The sequence below is a fragment of the Ursus arctos genome, unplaced genomic scaffold (genome assembly GCF_023065955.2).
Source record: "Ursus arctos isolate Adak ecotype North America unplaced genomic scaffold, UrsArc2.0 scaffold_18, whole genome shotgun sequence".
In the NCBI taxonomy this organism is placed as follows: Eukaryota; Metazoa; Chordata; class Mammalia; order Carnivora; family Ursidae; genus Ursus; species Ursus arctos.
In genome coordinates, this window is record NW_026622852.1 from 25330827 (window position 1) to 25341921 (window position 11095).

General features: G+C 47.7%; 1 protein-coding gene across 3 annotated transcripts; it reads right to left on the reverse strand.

Annotated features, from left to right (window-relative positions):
- Nucleotides 1-1067: 1067 nt before the first annotated feature.
- On the reverse strand, nt 1068-10142 carry FANCG (FA complementation group G). 3 transcript variants are annotated; one of them, XM_057313552.1, is made up of 14 exons: nt 6714-10142; nt 6415-6505; nt 5869-6000; nt 5436-5638; nt 4566-4701; nt 4260-4390; nt 4013-4159; nt 3735-3886; nt 3287-3353; nt 2737-2879; nt 2539-2585; nt 2187-2342; nt 1608-1731; nt 1068-1458 (listed from the first exon to the last, which is right to left on the reverse strand). In XM_057313552.1, the coding sequence occupies exons 1-14, from the start codon at nt 7026-7028 to the stop codon at nt 1350-1352; spliced, it is 1953 nt and encodes a 650-aa protein (XP_057169535.1). In that variant the 5' UTR covers nt 7029-10142; the 3' UTR covers nt 1068-1349. The 3 variants fall into 3 exon arrangements, with proteins under 3 accessions (XP_057169535.1, XP_026362105.1, XP_057169534.1); XM_026506320.4 differs by having other exon boundaries at nt 2737-3026; XM_057313551.1 differs by having other exon boundaries at nt 2737-3001; nt 3283-3353.
- Between the last annotated feature and the right edge of the window lie 953 nt (nt 10143-11095).

Sequence of the window (11095 nt, forward strand, 5' to 3'; positions counted from 1 at the left end):
CGTCAATTGGCCGCGGCGCTACGCTTCCTCGACGGATCGGGATTCGCGACCAATCAACGAAAAGGATGGGGCCAGATCGACAGGCGATAGAAGAGCCTTTAATCCCTGGGAGGCGGACTCTCCCACTTGGCTCCAGTTCATTGGCTCCTGATCTTATCCTGCTGAAGAACCTGGCACAATGGATTGAACCCTTGTATTAGTCTAGTCCTGTTGCAGTGATAACCTACACACCCATTTTCTTCCCAAACCCAAGGATCCACCCTAACCCCTCGCCTGGCTCCTTCCAAAACGCTGGCTCCAGCCATCGCTATTCTGAACCCTTTGACTAGCACCCCAGCTCTTAATCCACTCCACCCTATTGTTGTGGCACCCTCTGGTAACCCTAATCCCATAGGCTTTCCAGTTCCTCAGGGCTTGGAGGTACATGCTTCCTCTTACCACTGGGTATTTATATTAATGGCTAGAGGAGGGAGGGCACTCGAGTCCAAAAAGGGATCTAAAGGCAACCACAGAACACAGTAGATTCAACAAAACCCAAAGCAGCAAGAAAATTGCATGCTGAGACTTGAAGTCCTTGGGCCCCAAATTCCAGCTAGCCCTGATTAAATTTAATAAGCTGCTCTGGTATCATTATAATGATAATGACTAAATTATTTCACCCTTCACCCCCTATCCACACAGACATGGTTGACTGAGACAGTCAAATCCCAAATTTCTAGAATTTGGGATTGGGGTAAGGAGTCACTCAGAGACTCAGAGGTCTGCTTGTCCCTCCCCTTTAAGAATCAAATACCTGCCCTTGTCCTGAGAGGCCCGCCCAGACCACCTTCCAGACCCACCCCCACTCATTCTGTGACCTTGCACAGGATCCTGGGCTTTGAGACTCTGGCTTTTAGGCAACAGAAAAAACCAAAGCCACTGCAAGGATTCCTGTGGCCCTTTCTTCTACCCAGAACTCAATCTCATAAGGTAGATGATGTTGGGAGAGGGCATCTTAGATAACCAGCCCTCAACTGAATCAGACAGCTGTGAGCCTTCCCACTCAAGTATACGTAGTAGGCAAACAAGAGATAAATATGAGATTTTACTCAACACGATTAAAGGGAAAACAGGAAAAAGGTGTCATAAGAAAAGTTAATGCCTTTTTGGTGGCAACAGGGTTTCCTCTGGAACCAGAATGGCAGTAACTAGGCCAAATTTTGCAGGACTACTACCAACTTCTCCAATGCCAGACTTATATAGGAATGATTAGTTTCACCCACATTCCCCAAGAATGGTAAAGCAGAAAGCCCTCCCCACAGAGAAATGGGCCACTGAAGCCCTAGCTCAGGCTCCTTAAAATGTGGCAGCTACAGATCACAAGGCTCCGGCAGAGATGTCTGAAACTCCTCAAGAAGGGTTTCACGGTCAGGGAAACAAATCCAGCCCAAATAGGTTTCTAGGTACAGGGGGAGAGACCTGGAGAGCAAAAAGAGTGACATCTAAGGGTGAAGGACAGGCAGAAGGTTGGGCAGCCATTCCCTTTCATTCATCACCACCCCCAACAGACTCAAGGACTCCAGGATGCCAACTGCCCTCAGCCGCAAGCCCACAGGCCTCAGCCTTACCATGCAGCATTCTCCTGTGGCAACTTAGTTTGGGCCTCTAGCCTCCACCAGAGAGCAGTGGCCTCATCCCTCCGATCCATCCTCCTCAGAGTCTGAAGCAGGTGAAAGGAAGCATCCTGATGACCTGCAGCCCCACCCCAGAGTAGAAAGGCTTAGAACCTGACACAGCCTTAAGCATCATTTTATAAAAGGAGAAACTGAGGACTAGAGCAGGAAAGTATCTTTTCTACAGTCACACATGGAACCAGGAGGTAGATCATTTCCAACCATTCCTATCCCTGGGTACTGCCTGCCTAAGACAAAGGGCTCAGCTAACTCTGCTTCTCCCCAACATACTCCCAGCACAGTTATAGTCTTTTTGTCTGAGGACATTGGGAAGACTGAGGAACTCCAGAGAGCCTTCACACACACTTGCAAATGTCTTCAAACCTGGGTATATCCCTAGGTATATATGGTACAACCCCATTCATCCCCTTCTATCTGGAACATCACTCTTCCACTGATCACCAAGTACCTCCCCCATGGGCCTCTCTGTCCTTGTGCATCTGGGCATAGCTGGTATCATGCAAATATACATACCTGGGCACATTTGCACACTGAGGAGGAAGTCCTGTAGGGCTTTGGTATCTTGGCCACTGGCCACCCACTGCAGTCCACGACTAATCAGGGCAGCTGCCCGAAGCTGTTGTAGTGCCACATCTGATACACATCCCTTCTTACCACTGGACGCAGGCCCTGGGGACCACCCCAAAGTCAAAAAGTGTGTCCCTGCTACACACTCACCGAAAACCCAAGTATTCCTCTTTCTCTTCTTATGTCTGAAGTCCCTTTTTTTTTTTAAGTCTCCTGGTGGGCTAGGACACATGGAAAGGCAACACATTCACCACACCCACTTCCAGGAGGGAAGAGGAAAACTGAGAGTCTAGATCACCTTGTTCTTTGTCCTTAGGTGTGGCCCGGAACAGCAGCTCAAGGCACCTAAAGTGGGACACAGAACAGGGGTGAGGAGGAGTCAATCTCAGAAACTCTGGGGTGAGTCGGTAAGAATGGAGCTTATCAACTCAGGTCCCAATCAGCAAAGTACCCCTCCACACTTCCCCTAGGATCCTGGTTGGCTTCCTGGGCTCACCGGCTAAATTCACTAATTGCTTCTTTTTGGGCCCCCAGCTGCACCCAGGCTTGACCCTGAAGCAGGTAGGTGGCAGAGACCCAGGATGGGCAGTGTGGTGACTCCTTGGTTCCTTTTCTGGCATCTTCCCACAGCTGGGGCATCTTGGGAAGCAGAGATGACGTGCGGCTGAGCAGCTCCTCACAAACAGTCAAGGCATCCTGGGCTCGGCCTGCCTGGATCAGCGCTGCTGCTGCCTCTAAGAACACCTCGGGTATACAAGGGCCTGGGGGGGGCGGGGGTGGGAAGAACTGGGGTGGGAGGAGGATGCAGTGTCTTAAAGAGACATTAGCCACCATCTCCAACCTCTTCACCGCGCTCTGGTACCACACAGAGACCACCCATTGCTTGCTACCCTGGACCCTTTGCTCTGGGAACCTTCCTGGTCTGGTCTTCCAGCTTGGACAGACAGAATAGCAGAATAAAAAAGAGAAAACAGCAGTCCTGCTCTACTCCAGAGGAAACTCCAACCCTCCCACCCCATTATAGAGAATCTTGAAGACATACCCACCTTCGGCTCTGAGCCATCCAGCATCAGAGCCAGCAGGTCCAAGTAATGCTCTGCAGCATCCTCTGCCCTGAGAAGTCATAGCCCATGAGCTTCACTTTAGGCCCTTAGCAGGGTTCTCCATCACTAACAAAGGGATGCTCAAGGGCCCTGGGGAGTGGGGAGAGTGGAGTATTGGGGCTCCAATCCTAGCTCAGTATGGATCTACCCTCCTTACAGAATGGATCTGGGAGGAGATTTCAGAGTTTTAAAGTACAAGAGCTTAGTGTCTGGGTGAAGAGTCTTAAGTTCGGGTCCAGCAAAAAGGCAGGAGGTCAAGGAGTGGAAACCTATGTCCTACCACTGACTCGTCCATACAGCTGACTTGCAAGAACAGAAGCAGAGTCACACCCCAGGGAAGGCATCAGAAATGGGAAGAGGAGCGTAGATAAGCAAGGCAGTAGAACCTCACCTTCCCACCTCTAAGCATCGGCTTGCTAACAAGTACTTGGCCTGGCTCTGTGTGCCACAGTGAAGGGGTGAGGCCGGGTGAGGTCTGGGGAGTAGTAACTCTACTTCAATGAGAAGCTGGGGGGCTTCAGAACTGTGAGTGACATTCAAGGCCTAAAAGGGACAAAAAGAAAAAAACTACATCTATAATCTTTGGGAGCCCTATTTCTTTCTATTTACAATTTGATTAGTCTCCCTAACACAAGCACTTCAGCAATCTCTGTATCTTCAGTTCCTTACCTCAACCAACAGCTCCAGACTCTCCAGCTCTGCTGCTGTGTTCCCAAGTTGCCGATACAGCCTGGAGGCCTCCAGGAGTGGGGGACCCCAGGTTGATCCCCCTTTGAGGGCTGCCACCAAGTACAGCAGAGCTCTTTGTGGATTGCCCTACAGCGTTGAGAGGACACAAGCCTCAGCTACCCTCACAAAGCAGAAAGCTGTCTATAACACCCATGGTTTCCCCAACCCACCCTAGGACTGTCTTTACCATTTTACGGAGACAGGTCCCCAGAGCCGTGTACACCTGGGCCAACACAGGCCGTGGGCACAGACCTGAGGCTGCTTCTTGCAGGCTGCTCAGTGCCCTGGGCAGGCTTCCTGTGATCAGCTCCTGGAGGCCTGAGGTCAATCAGGATTTAAACTTAAAGAAGCCCATAGGACAGGGGGATGATAGGGAACAAGAGTACAGAGAAGCTCCACTGAGCTGAATGGAACATGACAGGGAAAGTATGAGCCAAAAGAGCCCCTAAGAAAGGGAGTGGGGAGGAGGTGAAAAGTAAGATTGTTAGCTGACCTTGGCGATAGGCAGAAGCTGTAAGAAGGACATCCCTTAAGCCCCGGGCATCCTGCAGGGTCAGTGGAGCATCTGACTCCTCAGCTGGGGGGCTCCAAGTTTTCAGAAGCAGCAGCAGATTCTCGGAGGCCTCACTCTGAGGAAAGAAGGGTGATCAGAGGCTCCAAGCCAATAACCATCTCTTCTTCTCCTATCTCAGTCTGTCCTGGCTGGACCTTGAAATTAAGGGTCCTCCTGATTCCTGTTCCCTCAATTCTAAGATATAGATAGCTGTGGGGCGAGGATAAAGGGAGGAAGAAAAACTTGGGGGCACTGATGACCCATTCTAGTGCGCCTCCTCATTCAGTATAATCCCAGAGGACACAGGGCAAGGACCATGTGCGGGTTACTGATGAGAAGACTGAAGCTGGGAGATGACTTCAGCAAGGTCAATAACAGCCCTAACCCTATCCAAGATCATTAAGCTATTTTAAAAAACACTCAAGGGGTGCTAGGGTGGCTGGGCTGGTTAAGTGACAGATTCTTGATTTTGGCTCAGATTATGATCTCAGGGTCGTGAGGTCGAGCCCCACATCCAGCTCTGTGCGTGAGACTGCTTGAGATTCTCTCCCTCTCCCTACGCCCCTCCCCCCCATGCACGCATTCCCTCTCTCTTTCTCACAAATAAATAAATAAATCTTAAAAAAACAAAAACAAAAACAACCCCCCAATGAGGGACCAACCAGAGCAAGGTCACCAAGAGTCCTGGAGATAACCCAGGTCTTCTGACCACCAACCCATCAGCCTTTTTAGCACAAAATGATGCTACTGCAGCTGGGACAGATGAGAGATAGGAAGAGACCCTTAGGTCCAGGTTACTTCCCACATTACCTGGTTGCCATTCAAGGTCTGCAGCAGGAAGGTCAAGTCCCCAAGACTGTCAGTGCTGAGCCAGAGGGCAGCCTGCAGGCCAGCCAGGAGGTGAAGGGCAGGGAGTAGCTCCAGCAGAAGGGAGGAATAACCGAGAATGGAGTCCCACAGCCCCCTGAGCCCACATTCCAGTCTGGGCCCCAGCTGCTCCTGGGTCTCCAGCACTGTAGAGAACACACACAGAGCTGACGTTAGGACCTCATCTCTGGTTTTCTCTTTCTGCAGGAGCCCAAAGGTCACAAAAGTGCTCCTGATCTGAGAAGCACCTGGAGGATAAGAGAATGGCAACTCTCTCCACAGAGGTGACAAATTTTATTGCTCCCCTTATCCCCTTTGCAAGGACTTAAACCCAGACAGTCTGGCAGGGAAATGGAAAGCAATCTCTGGCCCTCACCTCTCTCCAGACCCTGTTGGATATCCTGTGCCTGGTCCTCAGTGAAACCCTGTGCCAGGCTTGCCCTCAGGGTAATGAAATTGCAGGTAACAGTCAATTCTAACGGGAGAACAGGAACAGCGGCAGGGAGTCCTGGAGCAACACAAGCAGATCTCACAGACCACTCCCCCCAGAAAGATTCCCCAAATAAGATCCAAACTCAAAGATCCCTCACCCCCACCAAAATGGCCTCAATAAAGAATCACCATCTGCACACAGTTTGGAAAGGGCAGAAAGTTCTCCAGATTGGACCATCTCCGAAACCACTTCTTCAAAATGGGGGGGGGGGGGGGGCACGGCTGCTCGTGGCAGCGGGAGGGCGTGGCGTGGCGTAGCATAAAGATTCACCGGCACCAAAGAGAATTCCACTCCAGTCCTGTCCGTGGCTTAAATAGGATCCCCTGCCCCGTGAGTAATTTTCTCAACCCCAGAAATGCAGAAGAGGAACTGGTCTCTGGCTGTGTGTGGAGGAAGGTAACTGACCATCCTGAGGAGGATCCTGCTTACCCCGCAGACTATGGAGGAGTCCCCTGAACCCTTCCAGTGCATCTTGGGCCAACTGCTGTCGCCTTAGAGACAGACGCGAGTCCTGAGCCACCTAACAAACGTGGGATAAGGTATCACTGAGGATCAATCCTTATTTCTCCACTTGCAACAGTGGCAAGAGATGTCATTCTCCAGTCATTTCTGGCTCCTGATGGGGGAAGTCAAACTCAATCCCTCCCCATCAGCTGCGGTAAATCCACCGGAAACCCTCTTTCCGATATTTTGGGATTGCAAAGCGAGGGTCCCAGCAACCGTGTTACCTTGGCCTGTCGAACTAGCTGATCATTCTTTTCCCTCCACAGGTCTAGGCAGCTGGCGTGTGGCACTGAGGAGCCCAGAGGAGTCTGGTGAGACATGGTGGCCGAGGCTGGGCCCGGACACCTGGAGGGGGCTGTTGCAGGGTAAGCCCGGCCCCGCCGCGGTCCCCATCCGAGCGGGGAAGGGTCCCTGCGCTTCCGCACCCCCCCGCAGCTCCTTTGCTCCCCTCGGGGCCCCAGTAGGGGCGACTCGCCCTTTACAGGAGAAATGGATTCTCTCCTGGACCCTGTGGCGGCTCCCAACCCCGCCTCTTCCATCTCGCCTCTGGTTGGCCCGGCGGGCAAAACTCTCGGCTGCGGTTGGTCGTCTTCAAGGGTTAGTCCCCGCGGGAAACTCGAGGAAGAAACGAGTCAGGTCCAGTTCCGAGAGGGAGGCTACGGCGGACCGGCGGACGGGGCTGTGTCTGAGTGGGGAGGTGGTATTTCTCACGGTTGGGCTTGCTAGTCCCTCGCGCAGGCCAAAACCTTGAGAAATCGATCTCGGTACCAGAAACCGTGTCCCAGCCCTTCCCGCGCAGCCACACTTCCAGGTCTGTCTAGCTTTGCCCCTCCGCATAGGGCAGGCCCGCGCAGTGCATGCTGGGAATGGTAGTACGGCCCAGATCGCCACAGAAAACCCAGCCCTGGCACAAACTATCTCCAAAAGGAACTGAGACCAGGCCAAGGCCCTTGGTAATCCGCCCATCCTTTCTTTGCTCCCCATGGAGCACCAGCACGCTACCACATTCTGCTCAACCCCCATGCAGTCTGACTGCTGGCAGAACGGCCCTGGGCTTGTGCAGCCTGCACTGCTCAAAGGTACCTGCCCCTTTCAACAAACGGACCCAGGAGAATTGGGATAGCCATATGCAAAAACAAAACAAAAGTGACCCTTACCATAGATAAAATAAACTCAATGTGGATAAGTTGAACTTCATTAACATTAAAAACTCTTTTGCTACAAAGGCAAGATCAAGGAAATTTAAAGTAAAAAATGGAGAAATTATTTCAGATTGATATACCTCACAACAGACCAGTATCCACGATATGTAACTCTCAAAGCTCAATAATGAAAAGAATTTAAGCCATTTAAAGACTAACAGGAAAATATGAATAGGCATTTTACAGAAAAAAGATACATGAATGGCTAAGCAACACATAAAAAAATGATCATTAGCCATCAGGGAAATGCAAATTAAAGCCACGAGATAACCTGGCTGGCTCAGTTAGTAGACTGTGCGACTCTTGATCTTGGGGTTATAAGTTCAAGCCCCATGTTGGGTGTAGAGATTACTTAAAAAAATAAAATATTTTTTAAAAAAATCTTAAAAAAAATAATAAAACCATGAGATATCATTACACATGTACACAGAGAATGGCTACAACTTAAAAAATGCAGATAATGCCAGGGATGCCTGGCTGGCTCAGTCCGTAGGGTGTGCGACTCTTGATCTCAGGGTTGTGAGCTCTAGCTCCACATTAGGTGGAGCCTACTTAAAAAAAATAAATAAACAAAAACATAGATGATACCAAATGTTGGTGAGGATGTGAAAAAACTAGAATGCTCATACATAGTGGGAAAGTAAAATGTTATAGTTACCTTGGAAAATAGTTTGGCAATTTCTTAAAAAGTAAATCATAAGCTTACCGTATGACCCAGCAATTCCACGTAGGGAATCCTCTCAAGAAAAACAAGAACATATGTCTACACCAAGATTGGTATGCAAATGCTCATAGCAGCTCCAAAAATATTCATAATAGCTAAAAATAACTAAAAACAATCCAAGTGTCCATTAGCCGATCATAGCCATACAATGGACTACGACTCAGCAATAAAAAGAGGCAAAAACTGATACATGCTTCCACATGAATGAAACTCAAAAAATTCTAAGTCAAAGAAGCCAGACCAAAAGACCACATATTCGATGATCCCATTTGTATGAAATGTCCAGAAAAGACAAATTTAGAAAAACAGAAAACAGATCAGTGGCCTACGGTGAAATTGGGGATCAATTGTAAACAAAATAGAGGGACTTTGCAGGAGTGATGAAAATTTTCTAAAACTAAATTGTGGCATTAGACAAGGTTTCTTACATATGAACACCAAAAGCACAAGCAACAAAAGAAAAATAGGATGAATTGGACTTCATCAAAATTTTAAAATTTTGTACTACAAAGAACACTATCAAGAAAATGAAAAGACTAGGGCAGCTGGCTGAGTCAGTAGAGCATGTGTCCCTTGACCTCAGCATCCAGAGTTCAAGCCCCACCTTGGGTATGGAGCCTACTTTAAAAAAAAAGGGGTGGGGGTGGGGGTGGCTTGTCAGTTAAGCATCCAACTCTTGGTTTCAGCTCAGGTCATGATCTCAGGGTCCTGGGATTGAGTCCTGCCTTGGGTTCCACGCTCAGTGTGTCTGATGGAGATGATGTCTCTCCCTCTACCCCTCCCCCCACTTGCACACACGCTCTCTCAAATAAATAAATAAATTTAAAAAAAAGAAAAGACAACCCGCAGAATGAATAAAATATTTGCAAATCATATACCTGACAAGGTACTTATATCTAGAATGTATAAATAATGCCTGTAACTAAAAAATTAGAAGAAAACCCCAGTAGTAAACAGAGAAAGGCTCTGAATGGACAGTTCTCCAAAACGCACAAGAAAAATGCTCGGAGGGGCGCCTGGGTGGCACAGCGGTTAAGCGTCTGCCTTCGGCTCAGGGCGTGATCCTGGCGTTCTGGCATCGAGCCCCACATCAGGCTCCTCTGCTATGAGCCTGCTTCTTCCTCTCCCACTCCCCCTGCTGTGTTCCCTCTCTCGCTGGCTGTCTCTATCTCTGTCAAATAAATAAATAAAATCTTAAAAAAAAAAAAGAAAAATGCTCGTTATCTTTAGTCATCAAGGACATGCAAACCAAACCCATGAGATACCACTTCACACCCACTAGGATGGTTAGAATCAAAAACAAGTAATTTTAAATAAAGGCATGGATATGCAGAAATTTGTACCCGACACTAATTGAGAATATTAAGTGGTGCAGCAGCCTTGGAAAACAAACTGGCAGTTCCTCAAAAAGTTAAACATAGATGTACCATATGACCTAGCAATTCCACAATATATCACTAGGTATAAACCAAAAAGAAATGAAAACGTATGTCCAAACAAAACTTGTACATAGATGTTCATAGCAACATTACTTGTAAAAACCAAAAGGTGTAAAAAACCCAAATGGCCATAAATGGATGAATGGATAAACAAAATGTGATATAACCATGCAATGGAATATTATTTGGCCATAAAAAATAAATGAAATACTGATATGTGAGGCAACATGGATGAACCTTGAAAACACTAGGCTGAGTAAAAGAAGCCAGACAGAAAAGGACACATATTGTAGGATTCCATTTATATAAAATGTCCAGAATAGAAAATACAGTCAGAAAGCAGATTAGTGGTTGCCTAAGGTTAGGGATGGAGGTGGGGAGGTTTGGAGGGTGATAGGAAAATGTACTGAGTTTTTTTTTGGGGGGGGGGTGATGAAAATGTTTCTGAAATTGTGGCACAGTCGTACAACTCTGAATTTTACCAAAAATTATGGAATTGTGCACTTTAAATGGCTGAATTTTATGTGAATTGTACCTCAATAAAGTTCTTTTAAAAAAACAATGAGTTAATGTGGAATGGGTGCTTTGATGTCAATTAAGAGGCAGGGACAGAATTTTTAATAATATATCTTTCTCCAAAAGTTTCCTGGATTTAGATCAGAAGAAAAGGAAATAGCCAATGGTTGGCAGATCAGCATTATTTCCCTTAGGCTTCAGGAAAGGAGGCTCCCTACCAAAAAAAAAAAAAAAAAAAAAAAAAAAAGAGGGCGTCGTACCTGACTAGGACAGGGTGAGGGACTAGAGTCTTGAAATCCTTCCCATGGGTGCTAGGGATGGAATAGGGTCTTTTCTTCTCACAGAGATACTGTGTGCTTATTAAAAGATGCTTGGGAATGGTGTCCACCAGACTGAGAGAGGCAAAATGATTTTTTTCTAATTCATCTTTTAGTCTTAGCTGGCGCCTAACTTCTCTCAAATTATTAGCCTATTCCTGCCAGGGTTACCAATGTCCTATCCTCTAATTACCTGAACAGTATACACTTCTTATCATCTTTCTGTTTCACCTATGTAGCACTACAGACTATTAGCCATTAATTCCAACTCTTCCTTTAGCTACAGCAGGGAACACCTTTTCTTCACAATCACTGCTATGCAGCTTGTCTTCTTTCTGACAAGTAAAAGTGCTCTTCCACAATTTTACATCTGTTCTTTCAGTTTTTTCATCTCCTCCTGTCCTGGGC